The sequence below is a fragment of the Caloenas nicobarica genome, chromosome 1 (assembly GCF_036013445.1).
Source record: "Caloenas nicobarica isolate bCalNic1 chromosome 1, bCalNic1.hap1, whole genome shotgun sequence".
NCBI classification, from domain to species: Eukaryota; Metazoa; Chordata; class Aves; order Columbiformes; family Columbidae; genus Caloenas; species Caloenas nicobarica.
The window spans coordinates 150,815,219-150,833,283 of NC_088245.1; the positions used below are offsets into that span (position 1 = coordinate 150,815,219).

Here is an 18,065-nt window from a genome sequence, read left to right on the forward strand (position 1 = left end):
TGTAATTACTGTTTACAATGTACAACCTTGTGAAAGTAACTTCATACTTATAAGTTGCAGTTGTGGTCTTCTGCTTGTGCACATTTAATAGGATACTTTTATTTTTTTTTCCCACTATCCCTGCTGCTAAAACTTTGTCTGGTTTTTGCTTTGTTGTTTTAGGAATAAATTTGTTGAGTTTGATATGAAGCCTGTCTGCAAAAAGTGTTACGAGAAGTTTCCTCTAGAGCTGAAGAAAAGACTGAAGAAACTAGCTGAAACTTTGGGAAGGAAGTAAAGGCTTCAACTGGTCCCCTTCCTTTGTGAAAATCTTATATGTACTACTGGGTGGGAGAGGCGCTGCTTTGAGGCTGCCATCAGACAACAAATTATGACATGTGCCTTCTATCAAATCAAAATATCTTAAGATTTTCTGTTCTCTATACATGTACATTTATGCTTATTTGGTGATAAACAGACCATACTTCCAAACTAAATTAAATACAAGCTCACCTGAAAGGTTTTTGACCCTTTTAATGCAGCTGAACTGATGCAAGTGGCCCATTCTGCACAGTAATCTCTGCGGGAATTTACAGAGAGAAAATTTGCTTGTGAATACCTGCGAAAACAAACTGTGCAAACGTGTCCAACGTTAGGAGCATCTGTTGCCATTTAAATTAATTAAAGTATTAGCCTTCAAATTAAGCATGCACACAAAAGTTGCCCAATTCAAGCGACTTGGGCAAGAAACCAACATACTTCACCTCATGGAAAAAGTCACACTTGGATTTCAGGCCAAGTGGTCTCACTAAAGGAGCTTTCTTTGAGGTGGTTTGAAGAGTATCAGACTTCTACATACAGTCACTGTACAAACGACCTGCTTCTGATAGATTATGCTTACATGATGAATCTTCGTACATCTGGCTTAGCATGAAATACCTATATAAAATATATATTCTTAGTGCAAGAAATGAGCATACTCAGAACTACTTGAATTTTGCTATATTCCACTCAAAGTAACACATTAACTTTTATACATGCTTTTGCATTCTATTTACTTTTTGTGCCTTATTCTGCTGGACCATACATAACAGTGTTCCATTAAATATATATATAGTTTTATTTTTTATTTCATATTTTTATGCAGAAACTATATACAAGGTATTTTCAAAAGATAACATATTTTGCCTTAATTATACAGGATGCAAGAAGTATTTTGTTTCAGATGTGAACACCTGAGCTTAAAATTTAGCTTCTGGACTTCATTAAGTTTCAGAACAATACTGAAAATGCGTATTTCAATTAACTGGCAATATTACTTTTACACCTATGAGTGTAAATATACAAGGTTTGATCCTGCTAGGATCTATCTGTTTAGCCAAGAACTGAGCTCACAAATCACCAGAACTCTTTATAACATACATTTTATTGTTTTATACTATTGACTTCTGTCCATGCAAATCTGTTTTATTTTTTCCTTTCTTATAGAAAATAGTTACTTAGAACGTCTTGATGGTACTACATTATGAAGTATGCAAACTTTTTTTTTATTAGTGACTTAAACAGATTTTATGTAGTTACAGTATAGGAAATAAAATGTTCTTTCCTGTTAATGAAAAATTAGTTGCTCCAAAACATCTGCTTTCCAATGTCATCAATAAAAGCTATGTTATTAAACCTTGTATCACCTCTCTTAAATGATTGCTTGAGAAGGGTGGGAAGGCAACTCTCTTGGTTCCCTATGCTTTTACGTGTGATTCTATGTAAATACTTCCTCATTATCCTGATTTAAAGGAGCCATATGCCTTTCCTGAGTATCCCACTGCTTAGGCTCATGAAAGAAACCACAGCTTGTTTCACAAAGAACAACTTGATTCAGCCAGATATTTTCTGAATTGGCACAGTCACTAAGTTTTCCTATAGAAAATAGGAGTTTAAGTGTATGAGTGTAAAACATATGTCTTTTTACCAATTTTTTCCCTCTTCCTTTCACTGTAAAGAAACAGTCACCCAAAACTTCCAATTTAATGTTAGGTAGGGTTCTTTTTTACTATTTTATTCTATGTAGTTACTGAATACTTGTGGTGGAGGCACTTGACCACCCCTCCGCCCCAGCCAAACCAGCAGCAGTTTGGTCCAGGCTCCAGAGGAGGGAAAGGCCTGAGCTGTAGCCAGGCCAAGAACTTTTGGGAAACCCACAAGGAAGCAGAACAGCAACTGAACACTGATGAGTTGTGGGTGCAAGGAGTCTCGTGCAGACCTTTCCCACTGCATGCAATGTGACTGCGAGTCAATCACTTTATTCTATAAATATGACAGCCTGAGTGAGCCTACTTTGAGCTCTCTCTGCTAAATAAGCTGGCTGTATGGCGATGGTTTTACTACTCACAGGTCAGTGGATGAGCCCAATCTAAGTTTCATGTTAATCATTTAGCTAAAGTAAATGCATACTGAATATCAAGAATCATCTGGAAGTATAAAGTTGTGTGATTTTTCATATACTCTCTGCTTCATGTTACATAGTAAGCTGGATTTGCTGAAAACTTAAGCTGTAAAGTTCTGCTCATATTTACCAAAAACAACTACAAACTACACTGAACACTTGCAAGATAGGGCCTGTTTTACACTTCACTGAGAAGAAAAGGATTTATTCAGGCAAAACAGCACCTACAAGGCTATGGACTATAAACAATGTCTACAGCTAAACAAAACAAAGGTATATAAGAGATGAGAGAAAAAGATCCAATGAGAAGCAAAGTGAAATATTGCTATTGGACTGAATCATGGTATGAATGGTTTGTAAAGATATAAAAGTCTATGGTTTTCTAGGCTCACGTGGGACCTCTGCGCAGGTTACCCAGCTTGAGCCAGCCCTCCTGCTTTTCTACTCCATTAAATTTTTTTTCTGAGAATATTGTTTCCTGAAAGTCTGCCCTGGATACGGTTATCAGGCCTCACCTGAAAGTTTGCCTCTGGATCCCTAAAGTATGGACTCCAGAGTGAACAGTTATCAGGGAGGTAACACTTGAAAGTTTGCTTTTGCGAACAGGTACAGGCCTCCCCTGAAAGTTTGCCTTCAGAGCTCAAAAATGCGGACTTCAGAGCGAACAGTTATCAGGGGGAGAAGAATCCTGAAAGTTTGCACTGTGACGGATACAGGCCTTGCCTGAAAGTTTGCCTCTAGAGCTCCAAGACACAGACTCTGGAGTGAACAATTATCAGGGAGGGAAGACGCCTGAAAGTTTGCTTCGTGAACAGGTACAGGCACCTGGAGAGAAAGTTGCATTTGGCTTGGCATATTTCCCCCATGCAGTAAATAACAGAGTGAACTTGCCACCGATCTTTTTTTAAGTCACACTTCCCTCTGAGAAATCCAAACAATGCTGTAACAGTACAGTAACTGAATGTAGTCCTGACTGTGTTAAAGACTAGAAGAGCTTAAAACATCCTCACAAAAATGTTTACATAACGAGCATGGTAGCATTGTTGGGATTTCAGACCATGCCATGGATTCAGTAGACCATACTCAGCAATGCTTCCTCTAAATTGTAATTCACTTCTTGTTCTAGGTTTTTCATGTGACTGTACGTCTTTTCCTCCAGCCTGCGTATGTGCAGCCCTGCTGCTCAAAGGGTCAGGGAGAGTCCGTAATCCTGGGACTAAATGGCAAGACCTGGCTCACGTCCACATTGCTTGGGGCTACATTCTACTGTGACGTAGCGGCCTGGTTCCCACTCTACAGCCACGGGTCTCTTCTCGACCCTATGGTGGCCCTGTGGTCCTACGATGGGCTGATTTTTTTCTGTTTCCAAGCTCCTGATGGTGAACGCTGTGCTACAGTTCACCAAGGCAGTGATTTCTATTTCATGAACATGAGCATTTGTATCTCAGACCACATGATGTAGCACTGAGAGTATGTGAGGGTACTTGAGGGTTCAAAGCCTGATGAATCATAGAAAAAGATTGGTTGGAAGGGGTAGAGATCAGCTAGCCCAACCATCTGCTCAAAGCAGGTCTAAATTCAAAGTTGGATCAGTATTGAAGGTCTTGCACAGCCAAGCTGTGAGTGTCTCCATGGAAGGAGATTTCACAGACCTTCGTGGGCAATATGTTCCAGTGAATAATCACTCTCACGGTGAACTTATTTTATTATTGAGATCTTATCTTGAGTGCAGGGTTCTCCAAATCCATACTGCTCTCTTGGAGACTGTCTTTGGAGTGAACTATCATTTAAATCATAACCCTGTACATTGTTATTAAGAGAATTAATTAAAAGCAGTTGAAAAACAGATCCAGGGAGCACGTTAGCAATTAGGCAGCCTGGACAATTACAGGTGTGGTGCTGAAGCTCACTTCCTAGCCTGTCAGTATTACAAGTATTTTGCATAGTTGCACATACTTTCCTGAAAGAGGCAGTTTATTATTGTTTTTCTACCCATGACCCCTTCTCGAAGAAGGCTGTGAGCCTGGGATGTGGGAAGGGATGCCTCAGAAGCTTCGCCCCTTCCTGCTACACAGGATCAATCATGCATGGGCAAGAGAGATTCCTTTTGAAGCCCCTGCTTAGACTACCAACAAAGAGCACTTCAGAAAGCCCAATGGATGTAGCTGTACAGGGAAAAAGCTGAGCCTAAAGCCCTTCTGCTGTTGGCAGTGGCAAGGCCGGTGCTCTGTTTCAAACGACAGAGCCAGGCTGAGCACAGTCAGGTTGCAGAGGACAGCACTAGAGTCATCTGGAGCTGTCTTCCTGGTGGTGTGATCACTGGGGACAACACAGAGGTGCCACTTCCACAGGGATGGGCGAGAAGGTGACCAGTGTCAAGACAATGGGCCTGTATGAAGGCAATTTCCTATGGCTCCCCATCAGCTGAAGAGGAGTAGCTTCCTCCAGTGAGCCAACTCCAGCATTCTCCTCCACAACAGCACCATGACTTCTGTTACTTGGCCTGGCAGGTGCTGATAAATTGTTTAGCAATCCCAGTGGTAGACACACCATCCAAAAAAGTACAGAGAAAAAAAGATCCTCTTTCTTCTTAGGGAATTAAATCCAGATCCTCTTTCTTCTTCGGAAATTAAACCCAACATCTAAATAAATCACCGTTAATAAAGCAAATAATATAAGAGAGGGTTAATTCTTTCAATCAGGCTGTCACATAGATGCTGCTCATCTCCTTACAGAAACAAGCTGGATTATGGGGTTTTTTTATTTTTCTGGCAAAAATGGTAAGAGCTTTGGGGATATCAGTACTTTTTAGGCATAGCAGAAATGATATGGCTGTCAATGGGTTGCTTAAGATTGAGAATAGGACAAATTTTTAATGACGCTTCTCTGGAGACAGAGCCCAGTGGCCTCATTTTGCCCAAAGTGCCTGCGCTGGTAGAGGCGAAATGGGATGGGGGAATCCAGTGAGCAGAACCTCAGGCTGCTCCCTGGGAATTACACTGTAGGGCAGAGGTGTCGAACCCATTTTCACTCTGAGGCTGACCTCACAGTTGCCTTCAAAGGGCCGAATGTAATTTTAAGACTGTGTAAGTGTAGGAGTAGTTACATTTATACAGTCCTAAAGTTACAATTCGGCCCTTTGAAAGCACAGGCGAGGCTGATGTGGTCCCCGGTGGAAATGAGCTTGACCTTTCTGCTGTAGAGCAACCACCAGCGAGTGCTCAGCACCACCGAACTCTCACAACTGCAGCTTGCCAAATTCCACCTGTTTTGAGGGTTACTGATCTTGTCATCTTTGGTCCATGTTCCCAGCTGTCCTTCAGGATTATAATAAGAAATGTAACTACACTATTCATAGTGGCGGGAAAACAGCGGTTTCTCACCGTAACTTCTAGAGTATTTGGAAACCCATTTTCTAGGGCGCTGGATCCCAGTAATAAGGCCCATGCTTATGGATTAAATCCACGGTTCTGGCGAGCCACGAGATAACAACCTTTGGCGAGAAAATACTGAGGCTTGTTTCCACGTGAGGATTTTCTGTGACAGCCAAAGGCCGGGCACGAACGGAAGCCGCTGTAGTAGCAACAGAGCAACACTCGGCTGCCGCTTGAAGCTCAGCTGCACAGGGAGGCCGGCAGCCGTTAAGCCGCGCCGTTACCCCGGCCGCGCCCCTCACTGGCTCCGGCCAACGGCCTCACGGAGCGGGGGGTCGAGGAGAGGCTCTACCATCGCCTCACCGGGCGGGCTCCCTCAGGGAAGGGAGGAGAGCGCCCCAGGTCCCCCGCCACCACGACTGGCCCGTGACGAGCCACGTCCCGCTGCCCCCGCCCTGCAAAGGCTGCGCGCTCCCGCTCCCCCCGCCTCCGCGCCTACACAGCAGGGCGCATGCGCAGAGAGCGGTGCCCGCCGAGGCGCCGCCCCCCCCGCTGCGGGCCGTGATGGGAAGCGGCCGGACGCGGGGGGAGGGCGTGGGGCGGCTTTTGCGCACTCGCCGGAGCCGAGCGCTCTGTACGGTTGCGCGGGAACTTGCGTAACGCACCAGCGGCCGCCGCGTCCTTTCGTCGCTTCCTCCTTCCTTTCCGAAGGCGCCGCGCGAAGGCCGGCCAGGAAGCCGTTCCGCCTGGAGGAAGGAAGGAAGGAAGGGAGGGAGGGAAGCCGGCCGGGCGCGGCCCCCGCCGCGGCGCCATGATGAGGCGCACGAAGCCCGAAGTGGAGCGGTACGTCGCCTCCGTGCAGGCCGCCGCGCCTTCCCCCAGAGAGGTGAGTGCTGCCGGCGGCGGGCCCCGGTGCGGGCCGCCAACGGAACCTCCCGCGGCTTTGCGCTTCCCTCCCGCGCCGGCTCCGGGCGGCGTTGCGGCTGTTTGCGGCCTTCCGGCCCGTCCTGGCTCGGTGCGGCCCGCGGTGGGGTCCCTTCCCGCCCCCGTCTCGCGTGGGGCGGCCGCGGCGGCCTTCTCTCGCTTGCTGAGGGGTGGCCGCTTCCCGCCCAGCCGGGAGGCCTGACTGCTGCTCCGGTCCGCACGGAAAACCCCGGGGAGGGCCGGGTTGATGACTGGGTGTGCCGGGGCTCCCCGCGCCGTGTCGGGCGGTGCGGTGCTTGGGTTTGGTCCGCTCTGCCCTTCCTCATCGCTGTTGGTAAGAGGGAGAAGGGGTTATGGTGTCTCCGGGTCCGTATGATTCCTGTCTGAGTCCGTGTTTACTCAGGGCTGCTTAAAGTCGAGTGAGGTAGGGGAAGCTGCTGTGAGGGAGGGCTTGGGGTTTCGGTTGCTGGAGGTGCTTTCCCTAACCGGGAATAGTGGTTTTACCAGGGCTGTGCACCTGTCTTTTATCCTGGTAAGCCTTAGTGTAGCTTTAAAGAGTCGACGGGCTCTCTAAGTTTAGCATTCTTAAGTTTTGTGAGAGTGTAGTTCATGAGTTTCCAGAGTTTCGTTTCTTCAGAAAAATAAAGAAGTCAAATAGGGAGTATCTGAGACACTTTCAGTTTCCTTTCTGCTGTGTGATTAGTATTCTTGTCTGTATGACTGCCTTGTGAAATAACAGCGTTAAGAGAGGGACAACTTGGAGGAAAATAACTTTCCTACTGTATTTTAGTAACTGGACAGAAGAGTGAGGAATTCTGCATGACTGATTACCTTTCCATTATATCTGGAAAATGGTATACAGGTCACAGCAGTCTGCTGCAATTCATGGGAGCTATTTAATCCTGAAAAATCCTGTTCTGCTGTTTTGAACTGATTTTTATTGTGGAAGTAGAATATTCATGTTGTATAGCATGAATGTATCCATGCAGTAGGGCCTTTATGCAGGGCCTGTGTACATAATCATCATTTGTACTTTCCCAACAGCGACAAAGTTGTCCTGTGACTTTGTTTAATTGACTTGGGTGCTGTTTAGACTAAACAATGTCAAATATATCACTGCCAGAATCAGAGATGCTCTTTAATTGTTCTGATATTCCTACTGAATTCAACAACAAAAAAATCTCCTTCTGTTGTGCTTAAGGCAAACTGGTGCACATTGAAGTTTTTGTTTGTTTGTTAAGTAATGCTTACAACTAATTGTATAGTTCAGTCAATGGTGGAAATAGTTACTGGTTTTCTTGTGTTGATGGGGGGGGCGGGGAGAGCGGTGCTTATAAGGCTGCAGAGCATTTATTTTGAGGTTTTATCTGTGTTTAAAAGGAGATGCCAAGTTTGACTCCACTCTGACAATTTCGGTGTTTCCTTTTTATAACGTACTTCAAAAACACAGACTGAAAACTTGAAGTATCTTAGGAGGCCTGGTTTCATTCTAAACTATTTCTTAAAGTTTTGCATGAATAGAGGGGATGGGAGAAGGAGGGAGACTAGTAGTTCAAGTGTATTCAAAATGTACACGCTTGTTTGGAATTATAGATGTAACTAGCTCCAGTATTTCTTGGTTCAAAGGCAAAATCTGCTTTTGAACTGATACTGGGAACTCAAGCTTTAAATTTCTGCCTGGTTTAATTCTACCTTGAGGTTTTTGCTTGACTTAGTTCTTTAGCTCATTCCTTTTACCCTTTTCCTCTTGTCTGTGCATTTGCGGTCTAGTCCTCTGCCTCCTCTCTGTGCGTTTCTTTTTGTTAATTGCTTGTTCTGCCCTGCAAAAAATACCCTTGGAGATGTTTCACCTTTTGCCTATGGAGTGTGTATGTTCAAGTTATCTTAGGCTGGCAACATCAGAAATAAACTATTTACCCAAACTGAGAATGACTTAGGTAGAAATTGTTTTTTCCTGTGTCTGACACTATGCTACAATGGGGCTGAACCACAGATCTCTTAGTTTGTAGGATTTTTTTTTTTGTTTGCAATATTGCAACAAAAGAGATTAAATGTAGCAGACCCCCTTCTTCCATTCTTCTCTTTATTCAGAAGTGTTTCTGAAATGTCACATGTATAAGGGCTTGTTGCTTGATTCACTTGTAATCTCTATTTTGCCCAGTAACCTTTGCCAATTATAGTAAAAACTGTTGCTCTTTTCATTCTTAATCCTACATTGTTCAAAAACAAATCCTTAAATATGAGGAATGAATTTGACCTGATAACTAGTTGTCAAATTCAGTCATTTAAAAGTATTTTTACGTTGCTGAAAAGAAGGGTCACTCTATTGAATTATTTTAAAAGTACCATATGTCTGAAGTATGTCTGTCATGTTGTTTTTTCTTCTTCAGAAATCGATGAAAGGATTCCTCTTTGCTAAGCTGTATTTTGAAATAAAAGAATATGAACTTGCTAAAAGGTAACATATGTTGCTGTATGTTTGTTTTCTGTTCTCTGAAGTGTAAGAGAAAAGCTAAATGAATATGAAATAAACCAGAGAAACCAAGATCAGTATCATGCTGGTTTAAGGCGACAATGAATGTGGGTATTGAGTGCCAATTAAATCTTTATAAAACAACAACTCGAAAGAAGATTAGTTATGTGTTACTGAAAAACTTATCTGGTTGAATTTTTTTTTCTCTCACTGTATTATGTAGTTATTACTGTTTCTGCAATCTACTACTTTTTTTTTTTAATAAAGAGAGATACTTGCTGACAAGTAGCATCTGTACACGTCAAACAATGTTACTTCTTACTTTAAGGTACAGACAAGGTATCTAGAACAAAATACATCTATACTTCCTCTATGGCAGATTAAGTTATCATTATAGGTCAGGCAAAGGAGTATTATTGAAAAATGTTGGTCGAGTAACTGACTTTCCCCTCTCCCCTGTAGGTATATATCTACATACCTCAACGTACAAGAGAGAGATCCCAAAGCACACAGATTTCTTGGACAAATTTATGAAGCTGAGGATAACATAGAAAAAGCTTTTGGGTGTTACAAGGTAAGTACTGCACTGACCACTAATGTCCTGTTTTATTCCTTTGTAAATGAACTTGTAAAATCCTTCTGTGATGGACATTCTCAAACTCATAGAAGTAAAAGTGTTCCTGGAAAAACTGTATTATTGATATACATTTGGAAAGCACATGAAGCACTGCAGAGGAGATTCTTCACTTGATATCACTTGCTTCAGTAGCATATTTTAAAGTTGATTCTTTTTGTTTTTGTTCTGGACTTGATCTTTGCTAGTTGCTGTTAAATTCTTCCCATGTCATACATTGCTTTTTGGACTGAAGATCTGTGGCTGTTGTAAAATTCCTTAATGTGGACTGTGATGACAACAGGAATCTGGTTGCTACTAGAAGACTGTAGGCCTAGTGGGTTTTTTATTCAGTTTTGTAGGGGACTGGGGCCGAAGAAAAAAAGCAAATCTAATTTTGATTAGGCAAGTGCATAAATGCCAAATTCGTAATTGGAATGTCTTTGTTCTGGTTTTGGGGAGGGAGATGATGTGCTCAGTAGCCTGGTTGCCAACACAGCTCCATGAAGTGCTATTGTACTTCTTAAACTGTGTGTCTTAAGTATTTTTTGAAGTGTCCACATCTGGGTAGAATAGAGGTTCTTGTAGTCCTGCTGTCTGTGTATAGCAGCAGCTAGTGGTAGATGCAGAGGAGCTGGTTTTTGTATTATTTCTCTTATGCTCTTCTGAATTCCATCTGTTTCATCTGGATGCTGTGAACTAGTTGTGGCATTTAGAAAGGCTTCTTTTTAAATACAGTCTGTATCGATAAGTCTAATTAATTTGAATAGCTGGGTGTGTTTGTGGGGAGATAACTTTCTTTCCTTTTCTGTATGGATTGTAAGATCAAGTTACTTTTTTTTTTTCTTTCCTCCTGTGTGTGCATGGGGAAAACTAGCGTTCTGTGGAGTTGAACCCAACACAGAAAGATCTTGTGTTGAAGATTGCAGAGTTACTATGCAACAACGACATTACTGATGGAAGAGCAAAATACTGGGTTGAGAGAGCTGCTAAGCTCTTCCCTGGGAGTCCTGCTGTTTACAGGTTGAAGGTAAATTCCAAATTATCTCTGTTCTGTGGCATAAAGAAACTTCCAGTGTCTGACTGGAGTGTTTTTTGCATGTCAACTCGCACAAAACTCTTCCTGGTGAAATGATTTAATATCAAATATTTTAAAATATATTAGATATTACTTTCTTTGCAGTCTGACCTTTTCGTCTAGCTTACAAGAAAGCTGCAGCTACAGGCTTTCCTACCCTTTTTAATGCTTCAAGGTTAACCCTTTCCAAAATACCGAGAAACTGTGTTAATTTCTCAGATGTGACAACTAAGACTAGATAGGCATTACTTGATCTTTCTGTTGTGTGATTAGCAGGAACGTAGCAGGCCTGTGAACTTGGGCTTTCTTGCTGTATGCTGCTTTTTTGTTTTTAAGTCTGTATTATGATAAACTGCAGAAAGTGATAAATGCTATAATTCTCAAATACTGTGTAAATGCTTTCAGTCACGCAGTGTCACTTTCGCAGAGGTATATACTGTGTAGCTAGGCAGCAACTACATTGAAGTCTTAAGATTTCTGGGTTGTTTTTTTTTTTGAGCAACATGGTCTATGACAGAGTATGCTGTCATTGAACCAAATGGTTTGACAACCATTACTTACCCTTGGTAAGAGGCAAATTTTTCTGAGGATTTTCTTCTATGATAGTTATTTCTGTTTTTAAATATTTGAGTATTTAATCAAACTTTATGTAATACCTGAAAGCTCTTAAGAGTAGTGTAGTTTGAGTAATGTAGTCTATGTAGTGGAGGAGAAAAAACTGTCTGGTACTGTAGTTGCTGGAAAGACTCACATGGGAAACAAAGTATTAACATGTTGCCTTCATGTTTAACAGGAGCAATTACTGGATTGTAAAGGTGAAGACGGATGGAATCAGCTTTTTGACTTGATTCAAGCGGAACTTTACGCAAGACCAGATGATGTCTACATAAACATCAGACTAGTTGCGCTCTACCGTTCAAATAATAGATTAAGAGATGCTGTACTCCATTGTCAGGAAGCACAAAAGAAAATACCTTTGCAGTCAAGCTTGGAATGGTGTTCCTGTGTTGTAGAGACATTTGAGGTGTTTAATCATATTTTGATCCTGTGATAGTCTTCCATATCTTTTTAACTGGTCTGTTTCTCTTAGTTTCATTACTCTGACAACTATTTCTCAAGTGATTTAACTCCTTCAAATGCAAGTCTGCTGAAGCCAGTGGAATTACAAAATACTTTTTTTTTTTAATGGGAATTTTCTCCCTAAAATTAAACCTTATAGAGCTATGGAGTTTCTAGCTTCAAAAGCTGAGTTAGATACAGCAGTTCCATTAGGGATAAGATTGCTCAGGCAATTAGTTCCCTGGAACTTTGCTGCTGAAGAATATGTATAAGGTCTCAACTGGATTATACAGTAAATGCTACTAATATGTTTTGGAGAAGTACTGCCCTTGCCTTCATGGAAGGATGACTGTTCCTTATCCTATGATGAACTTTCTTCTTTAGGAATATCTGGAATCTTTACAAGACTTGGAGTCTGATAAAAGTAACTGGAGAGCTATCAAGAAAGATCATCTGCTGGCCTATTCCAGCTTTGTCAAAATGACACTTTCTTCTAGAGATGTTCAGGAGTGCAGAGAGGCACTTGAAAGGTACTATCTTAACTTTCCTATAGTAAAAAAAAGAAAAAAATTCTAAGAATTGTTCTTTTTTTCTGATTCACAGAATATTTATCACGTTTCGAATTCACTGCTTAACTTGATTGTGGAGGGGAGAAGTGCTTCTCTGTACTAGCCAGTAAGAATGGTTCTTAGTGGGTTTGAACCCCAAGGTATCTTTTGACTGAGATGCAAGCCCTGTTTTGCATAGTCAGCACACGGCCATAGCGAAGACTCATTGATATCCTGGGTCAATTAACTTTGTATCTTCTTTTCCTTCAGTATGATGTTGTTCCGTACTTCAGCAATTGATTAATCCAGATTTCCCAGACAATTTAAAAAACAAACAAAAAAGAAACACCTCTTGTGTGTCAGCTTTGTCCTGGTCTTGTTTTTCTAAATGAACACAACACATATGGGAATAATTAGGAACTTCAGGTATATAGGATAATTGGGAAGAAGGAAGCCACTTTCAATAAGAACACTCTTCTTCAGGGAAAACTGATGGTGTTATAGGGCCAGCTGACTTCAAGGCGTGTAATCTGTGGCACACTTACAATGTAGTACAAAACGATGTTTGTAGTCAATATATCGATTAAGATCTGTGTTCCTTTCTTTTCGTTATCATCGCTTTCTTACTGGCTTTTATTGACTTAACCGTTGTTCCTCAATTATGCAATGGCTGTTATATTGTCTTGTAAAACACTTCTTCAGTCTGTTAATCTTCAATGGATATTTGAAGAATACAGACAATGAATGAGGAATACTTAATGCCCAGGTGTATTTTATTTTCTTTTTGTCCTCTAACATTGACCAAAAACGTCTTGGTTTTTTTGCTGCCATTTTATTAGAGCCTTTCAAGGTGATTACATCTGAAACACTTCCAGATCATGGCAATGCTAGCAGCCATTATAGCTTTGTCAGGTAACTGAAAGAGTGTTTTAACTGTTTTCTGGAAAGCCTCTCCTGAATGGGGGTTGTGTACTAGCCTACAGCTACTCAGATTTCTACAGTACCTTCTATTTTTGAAGAGCCTGTCTAGCTGTATTTTTGGCCTTTCTGATAAATGAAGGAAAGGGAAGAGCAGAGTGACTAGTGCCTCCTGCATATCTCTAAATCTGCAGTAAACAAGTTTATCCATGTGGTTTGGGAGAATAGTTTTGAAAGCACCTGTACAAAGATGTGCTGAAAGACTGTAAATATCTAGGTAATATTTAGTATGTTTTACTTCAGTAAAAGAAGTTGAGAGCTTTGGGAGTTTGAGACCGTTACTGTACTTTCTAATGCAACTCGGGTCTAAGCAACAGAGACAGTAGTAACCGTTGACTCATGAAGTTACTTGATTCACAGTTAGATAGCATCAACCAAAACCATCTGCTATAGCTTTTACCAGGACTGTTTAGAATGAGTCTTCTCTATGTTTTAGTTTTGATCGTGTGCTTCAGTCGTTGAAGCCGTATGTGAATGGGGCTGATGAGTTGTCTCGTACCTTTGTGGAAATGAAAGGACAGCTCTACATGCTCGCTGGAACTCTGCTACTAAAAATGGCCCAACACAATGAGACACAGTGGAAAGTTGTGTGTGAACTAGCAGCACTGTGTTACCTGATAAGTTTCCAGGTAAGTGTTTTCAGTTTATGCCTTTAGTTGATGCAGTTCTTGAAATGTTCTTGCTTTACATGTGTTGAACTCCTGTATTCCTGAGATGAACTAGTGTTTGTGTGCCTAAGGAAAAACTCTTTCCTCACTTGTGAAACTCTACTCTTTCACAATTCTTTAAAAGGTTTCGAATGACATGAATAGGGTAAAAGTGTATCTGCAGCTGTTTCCCTTGTCAGAGTAACCTGATTCTTTAAGGCTAGCAAGTTTCTTTCCTACGGTATATTCCCTTTTCGGTAATACAGCTGAACACATGTTAAGCATTAGGCTTATTGCTATAGAGAGGGAATGGGATGAACTGAATTGTTCTCGTATGCTTGTGTAGACAGCAGAACTAAAAAAATCAAGTTTAATTCTTTACCTGCTCGCATTCCAGGTATTACTTGCTCTTGTGCGTACTTAACGTTATTTGCAATAGCTGTAATTGTCCACCCAGGGGTTTTGTGTGTTTTGGATGGGTTCCCTGCCCCTGGCCCTCCAAGCTATGTGACATAGTACCTTCAAAATGAATTATGTAACTTTTTTTCTATGGTTTTCTAATACTAAAAAGAAATTTGTTTCCTAATTCTTAAGACTAACTTAAATTACCTGCTCTTATTGTGAAAAAACTGTAACAGTTCTCTCTTTACTTCATCAGGTTCCTAAACCAAAATCAAAACTAATAAAGGGGGATCAAACTGGACAAGATGTGCTAGACATGTTGGCCTGTGATCGGAAAAGCCAGTCTGGTAATAAAAATAGCTACGTAGTTCCCTTTTAGCGTTATGGGTAGTTTAAGAGTCAAGTGGTTTGTTAAAGAACGCGTTTCTTATCTTGTAATGTTAACACTTCAATATGCAGTAAAATCTTCTAGATTCTGACTACATATGTAAAAAACCAAACAAACAAACCCCCCAAAACACCAAACAAAACCAAAACAAACTAGTTTGATCCTGACACCTAAAGTGGTGTGTGTGGTTTGGTTTTGTTTTTCCCTCTTTAGTGTGCTAGTGGAGTGTGTTCTCTTTTTTTTTTCAAGTGTGGCTTTTTTCATGCTTTTTGCCTTTCCAGCACACTAAGATAGGATTTAACTTGTATGGTCTCTTAACTTTTATGGTCTCTTAATCTACTGGAAATGGCTTCTGCTTGCTGGTAGGTACTGTTTTGCAAGTATTGTTAGCCCCAAGAGGAAAATATTACTGTTTCCCTGTCCTTCCATCCTCTTATTTGTTCATCATCTTTGTTCTTTTGGCTGCTAAGTGTAGACAGTTTTTCAGTCTACGTGTTCTTGCAGGGCCTAGATGAAAACAAATGAACCCACTAGACATCAGGTTCAATTGTTTTAGAATGGATTTTGATAAGACATACTTGTATTGCAGCTGTCCTTGAAATAAGTAGCTGTAATGCCACTACAGTAGTAGTTATAAGAAGATGGCTTTGTTTTCCCCAAGAACTGGCTTTACAAATGCCGTGGGATTGTTGTCAATAAAGCTTGGAAAGCCTATGTGCTGAAACACTGACCGAATTACAGGGAGAACATAACAATCTGTAGGTTTCATAAGGGGAAATCCTGATTCCCACCCAGCCTCAAGTAACAAAAACAAGCCAATGTATTAAATATTACTTATGTTCATTGCTTTATGTGAAGTGATATTTTTCTTTCTAGGCCATATGCTGCTGAACTTAAGCCATGGCAAGCAAGACTTTAAAGAGATTGTGGAGTCTTTTGCAAACAAGAATGGTTCATATACGTTGTTTGATAGCCTATTTGAGAGTGGAGCTTCTAGAGAGAGATCTTTTATTGGCACAGATGATATTGGAAATGTCAGTACACAAGCACCAATGCAAGTGGAACTTAATAAATACGATATTGGTAAGAGTTGTTACTTTCTGAAACTCAACACAACTTTCTGTACCAGAAGCTCTCCTACAAATAGTTCATATTTCAGCAACAGACAAATACCTTGAATAGCTGCCCAAAGTTGCCCTAATGTACTAGGTAAGGCTTAGACTTTATTGCGAAGTAAAGAAGTGCTTCTTTAATCCATAAATATTTTGGAGAAGTTAAATAGTGCTAGAAGTAGTTGCATATTGGGCTGAATATGGTAAGGATGGAAGTGAAGGAGTCACCCCCTCAGAAGCTTCAAGGGATCGATGGCTTGAGCACTCAGATGAACTGTCTACTTGATATGTTTGGCTAACTTAAATTTTGTAATCTTTCATAAGTGAAAGTTGGAACCTTGATGCTCATTGGTCTGAAGAGTATCTTTGGCAGCACTGTGAGTGAAATGTGAAAGCCAGCTTTGATCAGATACAGGTCTTACTGACTTCTAGGATATTGACATCTGCATTCAACATTGTTTTTGCATAGGTGCTGTTCGAATGCACAATGGCAGTCTCCAGCACCTTGTGTGGCTTGGTTTGCAGTGGAACTCTATGTCAGTCTTACCCCCAATGCGCAAATGGTTAAAACGGGTTTTTCACTTGCCCCAAGAAACAGCAAGACTTGAGACAGATGCTCCTGAATCCATTTGCCTATTGGACCTTGAAGTAAGTAAACTTTCTAAGTTATTAAAATTACTATACAATTTAAGTGTTTTAGTATTTAATACCTTTTATTTATTTTTATAAAAACAGGTATTTCTGCTTGGGGTGGTATTCACTAGCAACTTGCAATTGCAAGAGAAGTTTAACTCTCACTACGATGCACATCAGCCTCAATTCTTACCATTGCCAGTGTACGAACAGCTCTACACAGAAAAACAAAGATCCTGGTGGGAAGCCGTTCGTACTCTTATTCAGAGAAAAACAACGTAAGGCTTTTTCAGTTTGGAAATGTTTGAGTGAGCCTTTAGGCAGTTTCTGCTACAGCAGCTTAGATTGGTCCCAGTAGATTCTTGTAAAATCAGATTTATTTTTTGACATGTTTTGGACATTGAAGCTTTGTAGTAGTAGGGACTTGATACACTTGAAAGATTTGCAAGAGTGGAATTTCCATTTCTAACAATGTATTTCTAAACTAGAGGAAGGTTAAGACTTAAACTGTAGCCTATACTCATCAAGCAAATGACATGTGAACAAGTGAAAAATAGAGAACACTAATCAAGGAATGTTTCTTCTGATATTCAGACCAGGAACCGCAGCAAAACTGAGGCTTATCGTACAGCATGGAATAAGCACTCTGCGAGCACTGGAGAAGCATGGCCTTCAACCTGCCTTAATTATACACTGGGCAAAAAGCCTGCAAAAAACAGTAAGCTGAGATTATTTTGAAATACACAGAAGTGAAGGTGTTTTTCTCTCTTATTTTCCAAGCTATAAACAGACAGAGAGGAGAGTTAAAAAAAAAAATCAGATGACAATGTGTTACTGAGAGTTCTTGTTTGTTTTGTCAGGCAAACTAGTTGCTCTGGTCACCCTATAAAGTACTCTGTCGACTGTAGTGTTGTTTTCTAAATGTATGTTACTTTACATAGCTCTTGAGATAAACATCAGGGAGGTTATCTCAAACGTTAGTGAAGCACTCTTGGAACTTGCCAAGAAAACATGAGAAGGATATGTATGAATAGCATTTTTATTTAATTTGTTGAAATGATGTGTGCTTCTATTCCCTTTTTTTTCACCAGGGCACTAGTCTTAACTCCTTCTATGACCAGAAGGAATACATTGGACGAAGTGTCTACTACTGGAAGAAAGTTTTACCTATGTTGGAAACTATCAAAAAGAAGAGGACTATTCCGGAACCTATTGATCCTCTTTTCAAACACTTCCATAGTGTAGACATACAGGTACAGATTGATTGAGGCAAGGCTGAAGTTAGAGAGGGTCTATGTTAGAAACTTTGTGGGATTTTTCTCTGCATCGTACAACTTGTTATTACTATAAAACTGTTATTGATGACATTTGGTAGTATCAGTGTTTGATAAATGGGGAAAAAAAGTCTCCTTAC

At 40.9% G+C, this 18,065-nt stretch overlaps 2 protein-coding genes across 6 annotated transcripts in view; both read left to right on the forward strand.

The window, feature by feature from the left end:
- Positions 1–1,660, forward strand: part of LIMS1 (LIM zinc finger domain containing 1) — a 78,240-nt gene extending 76,580 nt beyond the window's left edge. For 2 of the 3 annotated variants that reach the window (XM_065656181.1, XM_065655922.1), the window contains exon 11: positions 163–248. Coding sequence is in view for 1 of the 3 variants with exons in the window: in XM_065656094.1 (XP_065512166.1) it covers positions 163–277 (115 nt within the window). In the remaining 2 variants the exon portion in view is untranslated. Of the gene's footprint in view, positions 1–162 lie in introns of all 3 variants that reach the window. The other variant, XM_065656094.1, reaches the window with a different exon arrangement.
- Positions 1,661–6,392: 4,732 nt separating this feature from the next.
- RGPD4 (RANBP2 like and GRIP domain containing 4) overlaps positions 6,393–18,065 on the forward strand; it is a 33,454-nt gene continuing 21,781 nt past the window's right edge. For all 3 annotated transcript variants that reach the window (XM_065626817.1, XM_065626818.1, XM_065626819.1), the window contains exons 1-13: positions 6,393–6,682; positions 9,111–9,178; positions 9,656–9,767; positions 10,684–10,836; positions 11,678–11,908; positions 12,328–12,473; positions 13,906–14,098; positions 14,775–14,865; positions 15,783–15,989; positions 16,488–16,666; positions 16,754–16,929; positions 17,246–17,369; positions 17,743–17,904. In XM_065626817.1, coding sequence (XP_065482889.1) covers positions 6,608–6,682; positions 9,111–9,178; positions 9,656–9,767; positions 10,684–10,836; positions 11,678–11,908; positions 12,328–12,473; positions 13,906–14,098; positions 14,775–14,865; positions 15,783–15,989; positions 16,488–16,666; positions 16,754–16,929; positions 17,246–17,369; positions 17,743–17,904 — 1,917 coding nt within the window. In that variant the 5' untranslated portion in view covers positions 6,393–6,607. The remainder of the gene's footprint in view (positions 6,683–9,110; positions 9,179–9,655; positions 9,768–10,683; positions 10,837–11,677; positions 11,909–12,327; positions 12,474–13,905; positions 14,099–14,774; positions 14,866–15,782; positions 15,990–16,487; positions 16,667–16,753; positions 16,930–17,245; positions 17,370–17,742; positions 17,905–18,065) is intronic.